A 21,908-nucleotide genomic window follows, 5' to 3' on the forward strand; every position below is an offset into this window, starting at 1 on the left:
TGTTAGAAGTCTGTTTGCCACAAGCAAAAAAGAGCCGGAGTGTTTATTTTTTAATCTACTTCTTCTTTTTTTTTCTTTTTAGAAATACTTCACGAAGCCGGTCAAAAACAATGAAGCCATACCTTCCTCCCTACCGACAGCAGAAGGGCCTCGGAGCCTGCGAATGTCCCCCACAACAACAACGATTGCTGTGATTTGCTGAGAGGAAGACGCGCTGAACTATGACGGCTGGTGATTGGCTCTAGGGACAAGGAGGCGTGGTTTGGGTGTTAACACGTGTGCGCTGAGCAGTCAGGAGCGGTTACGTTGTAACAAGCTTCAGGCCCGGGACGGACAATGACAGGCAGCCACCTGGATGCAAACAGACATCTGTTTATGATTATGACCAGTAGATTGATAATATATCTTACCGGCCGCTTGTCATAACAGGTAAATGTCTTAGTTTCTCATCTCCTCAGGCAACATGAACTCTCAGAGGTGGCTTTGAAGTGAATGCTGTCTTGTCAGCTGGTGACATAATAATAGTATCTGTACTTCAGAAAAACTGTGCCTCACCACACAGGTTGCACTTGTGAAGTCTTCACATATGGCTCATTGTTTTAGGGGCCGCTAGGTGGCAGGCACAGGCCACGGGGGATAGGGGGCAGGAGGGGGGGATTTACTCCAGATCCTTGAGGTTTATCTAGCTTTAAGACTTCCATTAGAGGACTATCCTTTAGTGTTGTTTTCATCAAATGCCAAGAGCTTTTAGGATGTGCATTAATGCATTCAGCACATTTGCAGGGAGATATTTACCATAACAGATGAGAAGATAACAAGAGGAAAAAAGGAAAGTTTTATTTCCCCACATTAAAGCATTTGGGTATGTTAACAAAAAGACCTAAAGTGAGGGTTTACTGAATTAGTCTAATATACCTTTACTTCAAACGTTATGTCACAGTCAAAGAGTTAAAAGCATCATCCTATGAATAAGCCACGTTGACATTTGTCCAGCGCTCCTCCTCAGCCTTCACTCAGCAGCGTGTTGGCATTTCCCCCCCTCCGCTGTGCCAATATGTCCTCCCCCTCACTCACCAACTCTCTCTTTTCCTCCCTGTCTGAAGCCAATCTGATTTGCCCCTGGGCTTCTGTCGGCAGAAAGAGGTGATAAACACCGCAACCATGACAACCGGCGAGCCAGACACACGCCTGAGTTCCTGGATCCTAATGGCTTCACTTGGCATCCTCTCCTCTTTTAATTCATCAGGTCCGGCCTTCACCTGAGCTGATATTAGGGCTCTCTGGACAGATGAAGGCGCCGTGATTCCGCTACACTTTGAGCTCTCTCATCGAGTCTTTTAAGATAAGAGTCTATCAGCTTGTGAGATGAAACAGTGTTAACACTAAAGCATGCACACTGCTTTAAATAGACCTCAGGAATTAGTCACTGAATAAATATTTCCTCTGTCTGGATAATATTAACGCAAATGCAGGAATATTGATTCTTCTGACAGCGATTTTCACAAACAAATCCTACTGATCACTAATGGAGCCTCTGTGAAAACACTGTGACTGGGACAAGGCATGTGAGCACAAAGCGATTGCTCACCCAAAATTGCAAGGCTGTGGTAATAGCAAGGATAAGCACCGTATTAGAAACTCTGTGAAAGTGCCTTTACGTGTGTCTCCATGCGAAAACTTTCAGAGCAAAAATGGCAGGCTTGAGCTGGTGATCGATTGGACGGGCGTCTGCAGACAGTGAACCTCACCTTTAACGCTAACACACATGGCCTTTTCGTGGTAAAATATATTGTATTAGTTTGGCTGCAACGTGAGCCATCATAATTTTCCGCCTTTTTTTGGTCCCTCTGTATGACTGAGCCCAAATTGAAGTTCACATCGGGCACCTCAGGCCTCCCCCAAAAAATGTGTCTGCGTGAAAATGGAATGTAGAATTCAGCCAGCTGAATCAACATGGGTAATATGAATGTGTCCCCCTCGGACACCTTCCTTGAGTCACTGGAAGCAGCAGCCTTTACCTTAAGACTCTGAGAGGGCAAGGTTCCCATAGCAACTGATTTGAATCCTAATTAAAACAGGAGATTTGATTAATTAGTTCAATGATGTGTGTGTGTGAGAGAATGTGTGTGTGGCATGACTGTTTGCATGTGTGTGGGAGTCTGCGTGTTCTCGTGAGTCACGGTGTATCTTGTGTGTAAATGAGGATGGGGAGGGGTGGTGGTGTTATATATGCCTATACGTGTGTGTGTGTGTGTGTGTTTATGTGTGTGTTCGTGAGCCCGTGAGTAATCCTTTGAATCACTGCCGTGTCTCGAGCATGTATGCGTGTGTGTGTGTGCTATGTCTCCCGGGAGGCTTGTCCTTGCCTGCAGTACTACTGTGTGAATCAGAGGTGAGGCCTTTGGAGTTGCCCTCTGCTTTAATCTGGAGCTAATGACAGAACCACCTGCCCTCCTGGCAATCCTCCCCCTCCTTCCAAATACCTATTCCGTCTATCTGTTGGCTCCCCCTTGCACTCCCCCCTTTACATGTTCAGCCAACCCTCACAACCTTACCCAAAATGCTCACTGTCTCCCTTCCACTCGCCTCCCACACTCAGCTTGTTTTATTCCCTTTTTCGCTCCTTCTGTCCCTCTTCTCTTTCACTTGCTTTCCACATCCTGCCACAGAGTGCATGATACTTCTGCCTGCATCTCCGATTGCCTCATCGCATTGAGTAAGCAGAGACTAGGGGGCAGTGCAGGCCCCAGTGAAACTCAAACACGTGTTTGGGGACGACTCAACACTATGTGAGCAAGATGTAGCTTTAAGGAGCTCTTTCGACCAAGGAATAATCTGCGTCCTTACTCTTGTTGGTGCTCGTTCTTAAGTCTTGAGTTTGTGTGCTCTCACGCACGCAAGCCAGTCCCGCCGGAGATCGCGTGAGCGAAGGCATAATTGGAAAGAGCTGCAAAAACTGGGATGACCACTTTGTGCGATGTGTCCTCGGTGGAAAGAAAGATGGAGTGAGCAGGGAGAGGAAAACAAAGGAGGAAGAAATCAAAGCAAGTAAACCAGACTGAATTGACAAGAGCCCACAGGAGAATCAAAGTAAGAGAGTAACGAGGAAAGAAGGGGAGAGAGAAGGAAAGGAAGGAAGAAAAGATGTGTATAAAATAAGGAATAAGGAAAAGTATGCTCTGACAGAAAATAATTCACATGAGAGGAAGGAAAAGCCTTTGGAGAAGGAGCAAGCCGAGGAGGAAGAAAGGAGAAGTGGCTCAAATGAAACAGCATGACTCCCCATCCATTTCAACACTGGACAGCTCCATAGACAGCACTAGGCCAGTATAAATAGATCCCCTACTTTAGAGGCCCCGTCAACACTCTAAAAAAGTACTTTATGTGCTCAGAGCGGCTCCTGCCCCCAGAGAACAGACACGCAGGTATCTGATGGTGCCTGATAACCATCTTCTCTCAGTTCCTCTCCGTTTGTTTTCTTAATTTAGGGAGCCTCCACGGTTCAACAACAACACCTCTGTGAGAAAAGAGTGTTTTTCTCCCAGATTCTCAGTCACAGGCAGCATTCCGCCCTGAGGTGGACAGTAATAACCCCAGGTCTGGCATCACATTACCGCTGTCACAGAGATTACAATAATATCTCAGGACAAAAACCCTATGCGTGATTGAAGCTTATTTATAAACACAAGCATCCCTGCATGGTGTAGGCGAATTAAATGTGTGCATGCCTCAGTAAGCAATCCCCACGAATGCATGTGTTCATGTGGCTGTGCACACATGCCCCGCATCTGCCAGCCTGTTTCCATTGCGAGCCAGCGTTAAGTAGCCTTGTGGGGAAGCTGTAATACAGACTAATGCACCTGAGAGCCCTGAAATCTATAACCATCATCTACATCTCCCTGATATTACTGGAACCGTCTTACTGTTTCTGATAGGAATCTCCAGAGATCCCCCACCCCCACCCCCCCACCCCCATCCCACCCCATCTCTACTCCTGTAAGGAGAGAGAGAAAGAGAGAGAGAGGAAAGAGAGCACTAGGGGAGAAATGCACCTCTCCATTTCCTCAAGGTTATTCACCTTAATGCACGCTGAAATCAATGTGAAATTGAACTGAAAATTGAACTTTCAGCTCAGTAATGTGGAAGACATGTTGTTATTAAATCTTTTCCTATAGCCATGAAACCGGCTGACTGATAGTTGAACGCTTTTGAATGCGTGTTTTCAAAACCATGGCACCATGGGGTGTTTTATTGAGACCCTCCCCTTGGTCCGCTGGAGACGCCGGGCTTCACGGGGGCTCCATAGCCGCCACTTAGAGGAAGTATCGATGGAGCATCAGCCACCTAGCAGGCTGTGATTAGCTGATGTGGGGAGCTCAATTCAGCGTTGGTAGGGGGGCTTCATTGCTCTCGATCTGGGCGGCATCTGTTGCGCCCACCACCCCCGTTTGGCAGGACAGGTGTTTTGATGTAGGCCGCGCACAGACTTCTGGGTCTCGCTGTAATCTCCGCTGCGGCCCCCCTCATAGAAGTCACCACAGTTTTCCCGACCGGTGCTGTGTTTGTGTGCGTGTGTGTGCGTCCTCGAGCGCGCGCGCGCGCACGACGAAAGCCAGCTGGCACGAGTCGCCATGGTAACACACACCGGTTTCACGAAATCCGTCGGTGCTTAAGGGCAAGAGAGGAGAGATGAATAAACTAATGAGATTATAAATTATTGTCGGTATAGCTGAACAGTCGGGGTATTTTTTTTTTTTTTACCGGGATGCGTAACCGGGCAACGTGAGGAGAAAGTTTATGGGGCCCATTGTCTGTGACTCTGTTGTGTCTCCTGTAATCTGTTTATGATGAGGAACTGAACTGGCTCCTCTGGTGAGGAGGAACCCACCCTGCGCGCTTTGTGCCTCATATACAAACTAGCAGTTGCGCGCCGCCTTATTGCATGATTAATTCCGGCGCCTGCCCCCCCTCTTTTTCCCTCCCTTCTATGAATTACCTAGTTGTGTTTGAGATGAGGAGAGGATTCTCCATTATTACGCCCAGGTTACAACTCCGCGCATTGCACGCCTGTTCAGCAGACCAGTGCCGCAGCTCCCACGGGCTGCACTGTGGAGAAGCGGACCTGCATCCTAAAGCCAATCGTTTTTTTCCTCTTTTTCTCTCTCTCTCTAGCTCTCTCTCTCTCTCCCGGTTTTTATCCTCCACCTCATTGCAGTCTTATCACGTCTTTCCCCCCCCCGCTCTGGTCCCCCCTCCCTCCCCATCCGCCTCAGCCGCTACAGGAGAGGAGAGAGGGAGCGAGAGAGAGAGAGAGGGAGAAGAGTGCGGCTGAATGTGAACGACATGTCGACAGTCAGCCTCTAAAGTGTTTTCTCGGTCGTTCTCTAATTCTTTGGCGGCGGACTGAGTGAGTATTACCCGCATCCCTGCTCTGCTAAGCGTCGCTGTGTGGATCAGAGAGGCTGGTGAGGAGAGACAGACAATGAGGAATGCAATTGGATTGCGTTGCTCTGCCAAGGATTTTCATACATAGCCTGGTAAATGTCTTAATAGGTTCTGTTAATGACTAGGCTGTTTAATTGGTCATGCCTTAATTCTTCTAACTATTACAATTTGTGTGCCGTAATGTTAGGGGCTAATTGATTTTCTTGAAAGGCATATCCCCATACATTTGATCAGTGATGCTGCTGCTTGCCTGATAGTGCGGGTCTGTGCTGGGAGCAGGGGCCCATGTAAAAGCCTGTGTGAAGCTTGGTGAGTGTGTATACTGACGGACAGAGAGGACAGAGAGATAGAGACTGGAATTATGTGACATGAATAATATGGTGAAGAATAAGCAGTGACTGTCATCTCTGGTTCGCTTGCGTCAGTGTGCAGGTCTGGAGGAGAGGGGAGAGTGAGGAGAAAAAAAAACTCAGAGAGACTAAAGAAAGACAGGGAGGGAAGCCACACCTGTGTCAGGCCGGTTTTCAGATGGACATGAAGACAGAAGGACAGAGACAGACGCACACAGAAGCACAGGCAGAGTTCTGGGCTGCCACCAGTCAGTGCTTAAGTCCTTTCGTTTCTTGTTACCATAATGATGCAGAGCTATGCCGACTGCTGACTAGTCCACTCGGCTGATTGGAGAAAGAGGCTTGACTGTGTTTCTTCTCATTAAGGAGAGATGCCCATCCACTAAAGCAGACTCCAACAGGATGGATCCCAGTGGTCTATCTGGACTCTGTATTGATCTCCTCTATACAGGGGGGCCACGGTCCAAGTAATAAACAATACATATCTAGACTGAAGACCCAGTGGGACTCTGAATGGGCAGTATTTTGTATTGTTTTCCAATTTGTCCAAAACTGTTGAGCATGTAAGCCTGTTTTCTGCTGTGAAGCACAGATGCTCCGAACACTTTCATACACTGATGACTGTTTTTCACTTCTCCTTATGCTTTCTTCCTTTAAAATCGTGAGGTTTTCCAACAAGTATTGCAGCATTACACTGGTTTGTTATGAAAGCTCACACTCATCTACACGTGTCTAGCTACCTGTTTCTGTACTTGGCAGGCTATAAAAGCCTACTTTTTGGATATGGTTTGACCTTTCTCACATTGTGTGCAACACACACGCATGAAACTTGGCTCCAGCACAGTTTCTCTGTGAGGCGGGCGTACATTGTGTGCAGGGCGAGAGGAGGGCTTTGATGTAATCAATATCAGATTTCAGCTGTTTCACTGTGAGCTCTCATCCTGAGTGGCAGCCTTGACTGACTTCTTGCTGCTTATGCAATCCCACTCTTCTCTCCCACCTCACCCATTTCCTCTTCCTTTGTACCTACTCTCCGCACATTACTCCTCCTTTATACATCTGCCTCTCCTTTACTCCTTTCCTTCCCCTTGTTCCCATTTTTCCTCGTCCTCCTCCTCCTCCTCTTCTCATTTCTACCTCTCCCTTCATCTTTCCCCCGTCATAATCATCTCCGTGATTGCTCTTCCTCTCCCGGGCGGTGATGTTTTCACTCCTGCCTCCTTGTCTAACTCGCTGATGCTAGATTATTGCTGTATGATTACAGCTACCATACCATCATGATCATTATTGCATTTCGCATGGCAGTGTTCAACACTGTATGAGCAGATCGAGATGCTTTATCCAATTTAGATCTCATTAAGACTCGAGAGGAAATATCCCCGTGCAGCACTCACAATCTCAGCTGTTTTTCGCTTTTCTTGTCTTTGTTGTTGTGCCAGGAGTTCTGCAACTCATTCTCTTGTTATTACCGTGCCGCTCTCATCATCGTCACGACCATCATCACTATCGCCGTCAGTTCACGTTCCTGCCTGTCGTCGCACTGATTCACACCACCCCCACCTTTTGAAATTTTTTTGAAGAGTTTTGATTTTGCAGCAAAGCTTTTCACTCCACTGTCATTATCACAATAATGATTATGACAGGACTCGATGGCTGTTGATAACCCAACATATTTTTCTGATTGATAATATGGGGTATTTTGTGCCTCATACTTCTGTTCTCTTGATTGCCATTCATCTTATTAAATGGAGCAGTTCATTAGACAGAAGCATTATGAGTCTGATTTGCATTCACCCATATTCATATTGCATACATTAAAACAACACATGCGTGACATTTCGGCTTCACCCGGCATTTGAAAACACCGATGAATACATTCATCACAAGCTTTACCCACCCCCTGCCCCAGCACTTGTTCAGAAAGCCACTCGGAAAAAGGATAAAACGTGATTCACAGGTGAACGAGCCCACGTGCGTGCCTTTGTTTTGCATTTTCAATGTCAACATTTGAATTTTTAATTCAAAAGAGACATTGTAGCAGCTGAGAGATTCTTCAGCCTGTTGTTTTGAAATCAATTTGTCCTGGTCTTGTAAACCCTCTAAGCCTTGTTTTCCTGTTACGAATACAAGCACATGCATATATGGTTCACGGCTATCATGCCATACTGTGGCCTTCCTATACGGCTTCATTCCACTGTAATGCTGTTCCGTCCCCATGACACTACAGTCTGTGTGATTTAACATTTATTTTCTGACTGCTTTAGTATGCCTCTGATGTATCATCCATCTGATTCATCCTGAACTGACTTTTGCTGCTGCCTCGCTGGCTGTTTGCCCTCTTTTAACAATGCATTTGTGTGATTGTGTGTGCGTTTGCCTCACCGTGCAGTGCGGTGAAGGCCTGATGCCGGGCTGTAGCCGCAGGCTGTTGAGCTGAGAGGGAGAAGCAGAAGGATGCAGTGGGTCACTCTGGCGGTGGCCCTGGGGTGTGCGCGTCTCTCCCAGGCGTCGCACACCCCCACCCCTACCCCACCTCCACACACACCCCTCTCGTGGACAACTCCGAGGAAGAAGTGGACGAGCCGTGCTTCGAGCCGTGCACGTGCGAGGTCAAAGAAGGTGTGCTGCACGTGCACTGCGATGGGCGGGGCTTCACAAATGCCAGCCAGGTATGGCTTTCTACTTCATTTGTCTGGCCACGCATGTGGAGCTGCACTTCACTTTACTGCGCTGTCACTTATCTTATTAAAGCGCCATATCTCCCAGTCTAATATCCTGCCTCTAATGTGGCTTAGGGCTGTTTCTAACTGCTAAATTTATGTAATTAATAAGATAACTAATCAGACCTCTAATTAATCATTCAGGTGTCACAGTCATGGGTCCGCCCTTTCAAACTCAACCTCCAGAGGAACTCTCTAAGGCGTCTCTATAGCAACGGGTTTCAGCACCTTGGCAACGCAGTGTCGATAAACCTTGGCAACAATGCTCTCCAGGACATCCGAGTGGGAGCCTTCCATGGGCTCGCCAAACTGAGACGTCTGTACCTCCACGAGAACAAGCTGGAGGTTTTCAGAAATGACACCTTCGCCGGCTTAGAGGCTCTGGAATACCTCCAGGTAGTCCCGAGGAGTTAATCCATGTTGATTATCCACGATTGACTTAATTATTGACAAATTTGTCCAGGATTACTATAGATAGCTGTGACAGAAATAGTCAATGGCTAGCAGGTGGCCTGTGTGAAAGGATCTCCTCAACATCTCTGTGCATTTTTGCAAATGGAGAGCTCTCAGTTGAGTTTACTTTCCAACTCGAGCAATTACTCATTCGTCACATCTTTTCTTTCCTACCTGCAGGCCGACTACAACGTGATCAAACGAATTGACAGCGGTGCTCTGAGGTTCCTGTACAAGCTCCGTGTTCTCATCCTGAATGACAACCTCATCCCTAACTTGCCTCCTCATCTGTTCAGGTTGGATTCTGATTATTTTACTGCAGAGCTTTTAAATTAGGACTGATCCAGGACTGATCTGTAGAAATATCAGTGTCGGACACAATTAGTCACGCTGTACTGCTGAATTAATGTTCCTGTGGCATACTATTTCACATCATAAGAGATGGATTAATCATCAGATAAAATGCTGGCTCCTCTGTGATGGAATGTGTGAATTTTATTTTACTATAACAGTGTCCTTTCATGTGAACTAGCAAACTATTTCCCTCCTCCTCCTGTACCAGATCCGTGTCTCTGACTCATCTGGACCTGCGGGGAAACCGTCTGAAGAGCCTGGCATATGCTGGGACGCTGGAGTACGTTGGCCGCTCCCTGATGGAGATACAGCTGGAGGAGAATCCCTGGAACTGCGGCTGCGAGGCAGTGCAGTTACAGCAGTGGCTGGGTCAGATTCCCTACACAGCAGTAGTCGGGGATGTTACATGCGAGTATCCCTTCCACCTTCACGGTAAAGACCTGAGGGAAATCCCCCGCAAAGAACTGTGTGCCGACCTGCCAGATAAAGAGCTGCAAGCAGTGGGGAGTGGTCCATCAGCAGGATCACAACCCCAACATTTGCCCCCTAACTCTAAACACCAACCTGGGCGAGTCAGACCAACTAAACCCTCCTCTATGGTGCACGGCTCCCGCCAGAACACACATACTTCCTCCACTTCGTCATCCTCTTCCTCTGCAGAGCGTAAAGACAGGGAGAGGCACCCAAGGCCGACTAAAAGGCCTCGACCCTCCAGAACATCCCCCACGCCGCGCAGTCTGATGCCCAACCAGAATCCCCCGGTGGCTGGTTACCAAACACGGCCCCCTATTCCCATCATCTGTCCCCTGGGCTGCACTTGCAACCTGCACATAACTGACCTGGGTCTCACCGTCAACTGCAAAGAGAACGGCTTCCTCAATGTGTCCCAGCTCACACCTCGGCCTCTCAACGGCCGCAAGCTCTACCTGAGTGGAAATTTAATACAGAGGATCTACCGCACAGACTTCTGGAATTTCTCCAGCCTCGACATGCTTCACCTGGGGAACAACCGCATCTCGTACCTTCAGGAGGGCGCCTTTTCCAGCCTGACGAGCCTGAGGAGCCTCTACCTGAACGGAAACAATCTGGAGAGGCTGAGTCCCCACATGTTTCTAGGATTGCAGAATCTAAGGTAAGAACCTTTTGGATCAGTCACACCATTTACTTCTATTCACTTCAGACATACATATTAATTAAAACCTCATCAGCTTAGGTATTTAGAGATTTGTTTATAAGTATGTGGAAATTAATTTCACTGTAATACTGGAATGGCACAGAGCAGAACATTTTGATTACCATTATGCCGGAGTTTGATTGAAATGAAAGGTGCCCATTCTCTTCCAGAAGTGTCATTTGTTAGTCACGCTGCCTGATGCCATGCTTCAGTTTGGGTGTGAGTGACAACGTGAAAATTAATGGGTTTTTGTTGTATTTGCATACAGAGGTGTCGATAAGGCGGTGAGACATTTGGAGTTTTTGCCAGGATTTTTTTTTGAAGAAGAAAAGCTTAAAATAAAAACACGCTGTCAGAGTGATGCATATTTGTGTCATCATCAGAATAAGACAGTTCCTTGGTTAATAACCTATATCCAAAGTCAGTCATTAAACAGTGACGAAGACAGCAGAGCAGACCGCAAAGACTTCTTTTAGCCTTTTGGCTTTCAGCTCCACTATTTTATATTTAAAGACAAGGTTCAGGAAAAAAAATCTCCATAGCCATTTATTTGACTATTAATCAATAATAAAAATCCTCTCTGGACTTTTCAAAATGTCTACCTCTTAACCTCTCGTTAGCCTTTGTTAGCGACTTAATGGTGAGAGAGCTGTACAAGTCATTTAAACCACATCCGTCACTTATTCTAGCAATTGCACTACTGGATGACTAGCATGCACAGAGAATTCTCCAGCTGTACTTTGCACATATTTCTGTTATTTAAAAAAAAGAGCCCTTTTAATTTGATCTAACAAGATAATCTGATACGCAAAGGCCAGTGTTAGTAGTCATCAGTGCAAAATTACACAATTTTATTTGATAGTGATCAGTTTATGGCTGCGAACAGGGAATGAGAAGATGAAATCCAATTTCTGGTGTGACTTTGTGACATGAATATTCATTGATGTGTTTCCCATGCACGGCCGCGGCATATACTTGGAACTTAAATGTATGAAAAGGCATCAAAAGGAATGACTAATTTATGCAGAAAGGAAAATGACCTTAGTGCATCACAAAATCACGAGATACAGCTTAGATACAACATACCGATAGTCTCTTTGCTTGTAAAGTCTGTGACACTGCCATCTTCTCTCCTGTTTTTAGGTACCTTTATTTTGAGTACAATGAGATCCGTGAAGTCGATCCCGGCACTTTCGACTCCATGCCATCCCTCCAGTTATTGTTCCTTAATGCCAACCTGCTGCGGAGTCTCCCTCTTGGTGTATTCTCCAGAGTCAACCTAGCTCGGCTAAACCTTAGAAACAATCACCTGCTCCAGCTTCCAATGGAGGGTGTGCTTGAACACCTCACCGGACTGGTACAGGTTAGTGTAACTTACTACATTACTAACCGTATTTACTGAATGGCTGTGGCGGTGTGGATGCAGGTGGATGCTTGAGAACACAATTCTGGTCTGCTAACCTCTGTGTGTGCAAATGAGTCAGATACCTGGCATGAGGCTTTCAGCTAATTTAGGCCAAATAACATGCATTTTGCTGAGTGACAGTTGCCGGGTGGAAAAATAGAGATTATTGAATTGGATCACCCCCGTTGATTTGCTACACAAAAATGTGCATAATTATACAGAGCGTATTTATTTCAAATGTCAGCCGATGAGATTAAAAGAACTAATAGATTGCCAAGACACATTATATTATCACAGCTTGATGAAATAAACAAAACAACCTGAAATCTTGGATCAAGCCATGGCCACGTTTAAAAACTTCTGGCAGCCCCTGGTCTCCTGGCCTCTGGCACAGCTGCAGTTTTCTCTGTCATCTGTAGCGTCTGTTGTTTTGTGGGCTCTGCTGTGGCTTGTGGGACTACGGTTGCGCCTCAGGTATTCTAATTGGAAAATTGCAATTGACTTCATTTGCATAAGTGGTCTTAATAAATCAGGAGCTAAACTGGAGAAAGCTGAACCTCTCAAGTTTTTGTGAATGCTTGTAATTAAAGTACCTTTCAGTAAATAGACTGTATAAACTGCTGTTATGTGGTAAATCCAGCTTTTTGTGAGAGCTTACCTCGCACATTTGACTGCAGCTTTATGTGACTGGTTGCTATACACAGCGCACCAATAAGGACAGAAAGCGAGGTGTTACATTTTTTTTTTTCATTTTTTATCCTGCCTCCTCTCACTTCAGCAAATTTAGTGTACCAGGCTTTTCTTAGACAGCCCGAGTAGAATGAGGTAAGGTGGGTGTAGATTAGCCCGAATGTCATTGTGAATTTCCATTTTTCTTTGCTCCATGCAAAATTCCTGATCCTAGGTAGTGTGGGTGAGACTGGCAGTTCAGAGGCTGTTTCTAAATCTTTGCTCGGGGAAGGGACGACAGTAGTTCACGGAGCTGGAGGAGCCATGTAAAAGTGTATTATGGGTTTTTCTTTTGCACTGTTATACACCTCTGATGTCCAAGAGCATTAAAGCATTGACCAAATGGAAGCACACAGTGGGCTGTATTCATAAAGCTCAGCGGTACCACCATTGTAGTCCCTCAAATCTGTGCCACAGTAATTGAATACATTCATTTACCAGGGTTGTTATTACTCTGACAAAGCCACATTAAGGCTGCCCATAGACCACGTAAAATAATGTGACAATGATATCACCTGTTGACTTACTGCTGGCCTGTTTGAAGCTCGGGATGAGGGATTTCTGGGCGCTGGCGTGTGCTTTTGGAGCCAGAGTTTGCACAGAAAAAAAAAAAAAATCAAAGGGTAACGCAGATGGAAACGGGGTTTAGCTCGCAGCTGCAGTAAAAAGCAGTCCATTTTGTTAATCATAAAACAGCAGCATGTATAGCTTAGAGTCATTGTCACCATCAAGAGCAGGATTATACAGTTACACCCACTTATATACACTGATATGAAAATACCCTGCTGATGTCAGTGTAATTAAAAAAAACAATATTAGCGTGACACCAAGGAGAAAAATTAAAATCTCTCTGGTGTTTATGATTTCTTAACTAGAGAACGAATAGCAGCTCAACAGCAGATGAACCTTAAACCAAAGAAATTCGAGTTAGGTGACTCAGTATCTGAGTGGATGCCAGAAACGATATATGTACAGTTCAGAAACACATATGTCGCTCTCAGTAAATGCAAAGAACGTGTTGTGCAGCAGAGCAGCGCTTCCCTGTCATTGCCAGCTGTAATGGAGAAACTTGCCCATGGCCATGTTTCACTTATATAAACACAAACAGCAAGTCTGTCTCTGTCCGACGATAACAGCTGTAAAATGGCCATTTGGTGCTTTTACACTTTGGTTCTGTGTGGATTACAGAAACAAGATGTGAAGTGTTAGAGAGATTTAGAGGTGGTGGTAGGTGGATTTGCTTATCTTTGGACAGAGCTATGCTAGCTGCTTCCAGCCCTGTTTTAGCTGTAGCTTCATATTTAGAGGGTTTTTTCCGCTACAGATGTAAATATAGAATCTTCTCAACACAATAACAAGCAGTCAGAAGGTTTATGAAGCTGAAAACAAGTTAGATTTTCTTGCAATACAAACCAGCATTTCTACTGAAATTGCACAACAAAGGCGTTTTTTTCTTTTTTGAATAAAAGTGAAAGTATCTGTAATCATTTTAAACGGTGCTCTGAAAAGATGTGTTTTCTGTTTCAGCACAAAAGACATCTTTGGTCTCATTGACTGGCTAAGTACTCTGATTTAGCATTAAATGCCAACTCATGCAGGTGCGCTGTGAGGTGAAATTTCTTATAGAACAAAGGCGGGATTGTCCTATTATTATGATAAGAGTAATGTCGTGTTAATAGCCACTCAAATTAAATTATGTGTAGGTAGATAAACACATAGGTTGGTAATTGATGCAGAGCTATTAATGCTACTTAATGCAGTAAAAAGTTAAATGCTCTTTGTTGCAGAGTTTTCAGAAGAAACAAACTGAATTCCATTATAATTCTTTTTAAACACAGAAGCTGTGACTGTGCACTTGAAACTGTTTTTTTTTGTCTATAATGTGTTCACATATGGCGATATAATAAATGGCCATAACTATCTTTAGCAGCTGTGACGAGTAAATTCTTCTTCTAGGGTGTGCAGTCTGTTTGGAAGAGCTGATAGAACCGCTTCCATCGCTGGGTGCTCTTTCTCATTTTATGTTATTTTTTTCTCAGACCCTCATGTCCACGTAATAACAGTTTGCAGCACATTTCAAAATCAAGATATCTCATACAGCTGCATTAAAAGACAGTTTTTATTTTCCCTCCGAATAAAAGATCAAGGGCTTCTTTCCAGGCTTGCCATGTTGCGCTGATGTTCAGCAATCACACGGAGGCAGAGATGCCAATTTCTTCACCGACAGTAGCCTCAGTGGACCAGAAACTCTTGCTCTTTGCTCTGTGCTATTACTACCACTCTCTCTCCAGCTACATGAAACACAAACAGCTGGATAGAGAAAGTTCATGCCCCTTCTCGAGGGGTTGTTCAAGTCACTCGGGAAAATATAGGAAATCGCTATCTGAGGTAGAAGTCTACGAAAGGGAGCATGAGTACACCATGAAAGTAAATTACAACACTTCAAAAAATAGAATAAAATCAAAATCTGTGTGAGTGCATTCAATACCACAATCTGATGAAATATAGAAGTGTAAGTGGAGGGCATCTATAAGTTAGTGCTTTGGCGTAATTCTTTGGCTTTCTATGCATAGCATCTCACACTCTAGCACTGTAGCCGTAAAGAGAGATTTTGAATATACACGTTTTTCAGAATAAACACAATTTTGCATATGCTGCAGATTCTTCTTCAGTCTTTTCGTGTTCGCTCTGTGTGTGTGTTTTTCAAAAGACAATGAAACCCATTCATCAGTATGGAAAAGGCTTGGCAAGCTGAAGCTCAGGGGCGTCTCGTCACCAGAGACTACAGCTGAATCCCTGCACCAGATCTTCCAAAACCTGCTTGTATTGACTCTATTTCTGTGAACTAACTGGAGCAATTCTAATGACTGACAGGATGTTTGGGTAAAGTGATCAATTAGAAGGCACATGGCTCACTAAGAACGTTCTGAATTTCTCCCCTGATGTGAATTTTTTTATAGCTCTCAAATAAAGTTTGGACGATTATTGCCTGATCTTTGCTCTCTGTCATAATGATAAAAACCCACAAGAGCAAATATGCTCTTCTGTGGTTAAAGCAGGGCCGTTTCAGTCCTTTATTTAAGTCAGGCTGAATATATTTTCTGACAAAAGAGGGTTTCCAATATATCATCGCAGGCTGGATTAAAGCAATGAATGCCGGTTTGGTTAGCGTGCCACTTTTTATTGTCAATTTAGTGTACGTGACTTACTCCAAGCCTTTGTGTTCACAGAACGTGCATAATGGTATCATGCGCTCATATTTTCCCCGCACCTGCCGGGCTAACTGAGGGTCTATAATTTCCTGTCACAACACAAGCTGTGATTGACAAGTTGACAGCAAATCGCACACTAGGTGACCAGGCGTATAAATTGTAAACAGTGTTGGATGTGTTGGACAGATGCTTTGAAAAGAGAAGGGGATAAAGCCTTTGGGATTTGCGTGAAAGAAAACAATAAAATGCTTCAAGAATTTCCACCAGATGTAAGACTGTCATTATGAAAGTTATGAAACAGCAAAAACAAACTGACACTTTGGTCATGCAGTGTTTCTTTAAAATGTCACTTTGCTCATTCGCGCTGCATTAGAGGCTAGATGCGTCACAGTAATGCAGTGGATGCTTTTCAGTGGACTTTTAATATGAGTGAGTGAAAACTGCAGCATAGTTTCTCTTCGCCTTCCAGTTGCAATTACGCTATTATGAAAGCCACACAAAAAGCCCACAGTGGGCTAACTTCAATAAAGTGAAGGAGCATCCGGTTGTTCAGTGTGAGGCATGGGGAGGTAGCTGTATCATGGCTCCCACAACAGCAATGCTGAATCATCTCGGAACGCATCCATCTATTCCTGCAAGCCAGGGAGATAGCCTAACCGAATTAGCATGACAACATTTGTGCGAGCTCCTTGGAAGTGTGACAGAGAGAATATCAGCTTTCATTGCCAATGTCATTGCTAAAGATATGGAACAGATGAGTTCTGTAGACAATACAACGTGATGTAAGTGATTCCCTTCGTGCATAATCTGCTTTAGGCTTTTCAGAGCGCGGCAAAGTGAATATTTGAGTTTGTTTTAAGGCGCACAATCAATAGCTGGCAATGAGAAAATGGATTTGCACGCATACCTATTGGATTATAGTACAGGGGAGAGTTGCATCACATCCTGTTAAAAACGAAGTGCTGTGATACTCTTGCACGCTCGTCACAGAAAAGCTGCTGGTGAGTTTTATGAATAAGCACTTATATAGAAACTCTGAGCGGTGTCTATTCAAAACTTTAATTTTCTTATAACCTGCTATAGCACATGGTTTTTCTATGAGAGCCCTCGCTGCTGGGACAAGTTGAATATTGAGGATATATCCAGCCTGGGCACCATCATCTGGTAAACGCAAGCACTTTAATGTTTTGATGACCCTATAATGAGAGTATTTACATAATCTGTGCATTCATCACATGCATATTTTAAAAATAATTTGGAGCTACTGGTCAGTGTGGAGAGCCATTATATCAGTTCTGAAAAACTCATTTTCCAAACCTTATTACTTGGAAAGGGTTAGAGATATCATTTTTCTGGTTGTCATCTAAATAGGAGTCGGAGCCATCGGCCCATTCTTCAGCACAAAGTCAGAGAAATTATCTACTGCACGGCAGACCAGTAATTACACTATTACTACACAATGACAACACACTGTATTTTTAATGTATTTCTCCAGGTGGATCTGCAGCAGAACCCATGGGAGTGCAACTGTGAAGCTGCTCCACTGAAGCGTTGGCTGGAGGGGCTCAGCGCTGTGGTTGTGATGGGAGAGGTGGTGTGCCATTCCCCGGATAAGACCAAAGGTGTAGACCTGCGATCTCTCTCCATGGAGCTGCTCTGCCCTGAGCTGGAGCCTCAAGAGGACCAGGAGCAGGAGGAGCAGACGGCCACCTCCACGGCCGCAGACAGAGGCGTATCGGTTGACAACCCCGGCTCAGGCGTCGGTCCCCTTCCGGGGAAGGATTCAATCCCTCTGTCGGTTTTAGTGCTCAGTCTGCTTGTGCTGTTTGTCTCTGCTTTTTTTGCGGCTGCGGCACTAATCGCCTACGCCCTGAGGAGGAGAGACAAGCTGCCGTTCCGCCGCCAGGGAGAGGTGGATTTGGCCGGCATCCAGATGGAGTGCGGGATCTTCACTGAGCAGACGCACCATCATCATCATCACCACGGCCTCCCAGAGACGCCGCCTCTACCTCCGCCTGAGCACAACCACGTCTACGACACCATTCTGCCCCCAGAGGCCGCCGCTAAAGGCCCTAACCCTGTGGCGGCATCGCACATGTGTAGCAACCCCATCTACAAAGATGAGCAGGACGTAGCGGTGAAACAGCGGCCGCAGCAGCAGCAGCAACAGACGTTTGCAGCTTCGAAAGAGTGTGAGGGGGGTTACTGCTCTGCAGCAGAGAAGGAGAGGGAGTGGGCTCTGGAGGTGTCCTCGTCACCCATCAACACTGTTACAGGAGCCATGGGACCACTCGCTGGCCTCCACGGGAACGGCATCCTGTGCCCCACAGTAATTGATAGCCAGGGCCCCACTCCTAAAGTGGAGCTGGTGGACTGTCTCTTCAGACTCCCAACCCCCGAGTTCAGAGATTTGCCAGATAGGTATGTGAGGCCCCCGCCCCGCTACCCCCACCCCCAAGACTCCAAACAGGACACGAGACCTGACCAAACGCTTGTGGTCACCACCACCACGAGCTCCACTCCAGGTGGTAGCAGTCAGAGCGAGCAGGGAGCTGGAGAGCAGAGAGCCAGACTGAGGACCACACCAGACTACATGGAGGTGCTAGACCGCTCTTACCAGTTTTAACGCACCTCCTCTTTCTCCCCTCCTCATCCTCATCCTCCTCCTCCTCTTCCTGCTACCCATCTTCTCTTGTCTCTTCATCATCTCCCTCTCTGGTGGTGAATCATCCAGTAACAATGACTTCTGTACAGAGGTTGGCTTTGAGAGGAGCCTGTGGGGGAGCGGGACTACACTACACGCTATGTTTATTCCTGGATAACGAGCTGAGGTCACTTTTTGTATTTTCCCCACTACTGGCATATAGGTTGGTTTTTTGGCAAGGAGTAGCTGATCACAGATCTCTGCCTGGAGGCCAAACTTCAGCTGCAGCTACTACAGTATCTTTTTCTTTTTTTTTAAAAGTACTGAGGCTCGGCTTTTCTACTCGGCGCCACAATTAGCAGGAGACGGCATGGTGGTGGTGGTAGTGGGCGTTGATGCTCATAATATTGCTCTCAAAAGACCTGCGTGGAGGTGAAACACACCAGCTCTTCAAAGCATCATCAAACACAGAGTCGTGAACTGTGACAGCCTCGAAGTTTGGAGCGAGCTGGGTGGACACGTTAGGATGGAGACCAGACAGAGAACAGCAAGAAGAAGAGAAGTAACTGAAAACAGCCAAGTGCCTTAGCAATGAACAGCCAGCAGTGTGGTCAATGCTTATTTTTCTATGAATACAGATCTATTTATCTAAACAAAGAGGTTTGACTACCAATGGATGGGACGCTGATGGACGACTGAGACTAATCAAAACCCGCCGAGTAATTGCATTCCCCTGGATGAGCCAAAAATAATAATATACCCAGTCAATATTGGAGTTGTTTGTATGCAGTTCTGTTCATTTTCATCATCTCATCCAGTTAACTTAATTTGCTTAACCGGTTGATTTTTTTTTACAGGGCTACGATGATGGACATATCCAGGAATAGTCGTTTGGTGTGTGAAATTATAAAAAGGTTCTGGTTTTATGGAAAAAAAAGGATACAGATTTTTTTTTCTTTGGTTTGTTTGACTGAAAGACAAAACAAAGGAAATTACAGAAGGACATTAAGGCAATGGATGCATCTTGGATTTCTTAATCAGCCAGACTTAATGGGGCCACGAGGACCTCTGCTGCACATTTTCATTTTCATCGGACACAGGCACAGAGGTTATTGTATTGATTTTTAAGTATTTCTCAGAGGAAAATTGAATGGCAAAAAAAGATCAATGGACAAAAAAAACAGGACATAAAAAAGGCATTTTTTGTCTAAAAAAGAAAAAAAAAACAAAAGAGACAGACACTTCTATCAACTATCGATTATTATCTTTTACAGAGGTACCTTTTTATGCTTTCATCTCTTACCAATAGTAGAGGCAGTTGTGAATATATTTATTCTTAGTTTTCGCGTGTTGAAGCTCTCCTGTAAGGGATCATGTTATATTAATGTATAGGATGGTTCTGCATCTGGTTCAGCCTTCTTACCGCCGACCCACGAAATACAATAAAGGGTGCTACATAAAAAAAGCTACTGTGTAACCGCTTCACACATACATACACTTGCCCTGACCCCCATAAATGCACACTCACTCTCCCCGTTGCTTTAATAGTGTATGAAAGAGACGGCTTGAGGTATGCTAAGCCTCTAAGCTTGTCCATTCAGCGTGTTGCGGAGATCAGATGAGAGTTGAGCAAAGCTGGCTGCCTGCAGGGTTCCTCACACACTAAAGGGTGGAGATAGAAGCTAATAGTGTGAAATCTACCACATTAATGGTGTAAAATAAATACAAGTCCATTGGGTGAAATAAGGACATAACTGGGGGCCCTGTGGCCAAGGTCGTGAATTGCTCCATCTCTTTCCGGCTAGTGTTTCTTTCATAATGATCTTCCCTCTCTCTTCTGCTTTCATCTTTCCATCTGATTTGCTCCTTTCTCCCCTTTTCCTCTGCTCTTTATTCCTCTGCTCTCCTCCTCACCTTTTCCTTTTGTTCTTTCTTCTCTCCTCTATTTCCCCTTCCTTCTCATTGCTCTGGCTGTCAGCTCAGCCTCGCAGGACGGACACGGAGAGGTGCTGTTCAATATGCTGCTCAACACACAGGTAGCTCACATTCAAGTGTGTGTGTGTGTGTGTTTTGTTTCTTTCTGCTGTGCTCTTTCCATCCTTCGGTGATGAGTGCAGTTCTTCAGACGCCTCCTCACTCTCAGTGTTCAGAACTCTGTTGCACAGATAATCCCCCTGTGGGTGCGTTTGTGTGTGCGTATGCGCACAGTCGGGACTTTGTGCATTCAGAGGGGTGTGCCTTTGTTTGTAGGTGTGTGTGTGTTTAAGAAAGTGTGTGAAGCCGGGCGTTTGTGCGGCTCGTCTGTTGGCGTGTGCATGACGGGGAGAGTGAGTGCAGCGGCACAGCCTCAGTCCAGCCTTAATCCTCTAAGCTGTGTAGTTCACTCATGCCACATCAGCCCCATTGTGTCTACAGACAAAGAAGCCCAGTTAAAACTAAATGCCAGTTAGAGCAACAAACGACTAATTATAGCATCATTCTCTCCGTCCTGTTCGCTCGCTTTCCCTCACTTTTAATGCTTCCTTCTCACTTCCTCGACCATCAGCATGTCTAATTTTTGCAGCCCTCTCTGCTCTGGACCCGTTTCAGAGAGTGCGTGTGTGTTTGTGCTTGTGTGTGGGTGCGAGTGTGTCGACGTGTGTGTGTTTGGCTCTTGCGTTTCCCTGTATGCTCGTGTATGTGTCTGTGTATGTGTGTTTGACTATCTGACAGCTTTGCCATGGTTCATGTGTTTGGGTCCTGTCAGAGCTGTCCTGTCACTGTGTGAAAAAAATCATTCATTTCCCAGAGTCGAGGATGAAAGAGTCTTTAGACTTCAAACGCCTGTGGGCCTCTGTGGCTTAGATTGCCTCTCGCTCTTCCACCACCACCGTGTCATTTATTCCTTAAAAAAAAACAACAAAAAAACCAGTGCGGCTGTGGCATCGGTTAAGTAGAGATGGCAGAGACGTGGTGCGGAGCTGGACAATTAGCCTGATTAAAACACTGTCATTTTGCATAATAGATTTAGCCTGAGCTGCGATAGGCGGATCCTTTCTGAGTGAGAGTGTGTTTATGTGCGAAAGCATGAAAACATATTCTTCTCTGCATAAACATGCGAAGTATTAAAAATGCACAGTTAGGCATGGTTTGAAAAGAGATCTATTTAAAAGTCATGGTGCATAGCTGCACAAGCTTTGGTGTTTGGCCATGACAAATAGTTGTGGTTGAGCTGGTCATCGCTCGCAAACACACGCGCGCCACACACACTCATAAACATTTACATCAATATATCAGCGCTGCAAATGTGTGCAAACTTTCTACATACAAATACAAGTAAGCACGAGTAAACAAAGTCCATTTAAATATGTACATAAACTGTACATACAAGCACATATACAAACACAGCGTCTGCTGCAGCGCTGTGATGTTGTTTGGTTGCT

General features: G+C 45.3%; 1 protein-coding gene across 1 annotated transcript; it reads left to right on the forward strand.

Annotated features, from left to right (window-relative positions):
* The first annotated feature begins 7,072 nt into the window (after positions 1–7,072).
* LOC100704867 (SLIT and NTRK-like protein 3) lies at positions 7,073–19,951 on the forward strand. The gene is made up of 8 exons (XM_019348529.1): positions 7,073–7,111; positions 7,235–7,310; positions 8,229–8,464; positions 8,660–8,911; positions 9,149–9,264; positions 9,531–10,454; positions 11,640–11,859; positions 17,338–19,951. Exons 1-8 carry the CDS (start codon positions 7,073–7,075, stop codon positions 18,466–18,468), a joined length of 2,994 nt encoding a protein of 997 aa, XP_019204074.1. The 3' UTR covers positions 18,469–19,951.
* The last annotated feature ends 1,957 nt before the right edge of the window (positions 19,952–21,908 follow it).

Source organism: Oreochromis niloticus, linkage group LG19, assembly GCF_001858045.2.
Source record: "Oreochromis niloticus isolate F11D_XX linkage group LG19, O_niloticus_UMD_NMBU, whole genome shotgun sequence".
Lineage (NCBI taxonomy): Eukaryota > Metazoa > Chordata > Actinopteri > Cichliformes > Cichlidae > Oreochromis > Oreochromis niloticus.

Bases quoted from the DNA above. Each gene is read 5' to 3' on its own strand.
- LOC100704867 (XM_019348529.1), top strand. From the start codon at position 7,073: ATGATCATTATTGCATTTCGCATGGCAGTGTTCAACACT. The intron at 7,311-8,228 runs GTTCACGTTCCT...CAGGCTGTTGAG, and splicing joins CATCATCACTATCGCCGTCA to CTGAGAGGGAGAAGCAGAAG. The intron at 9,265-9,530 runs GTTGGATTCTGA...CTCCTGTACCAG, and splicing joins TTGCCTCCTCATCTGTTCAG to ATCCGTGTCTCTGACTCATC.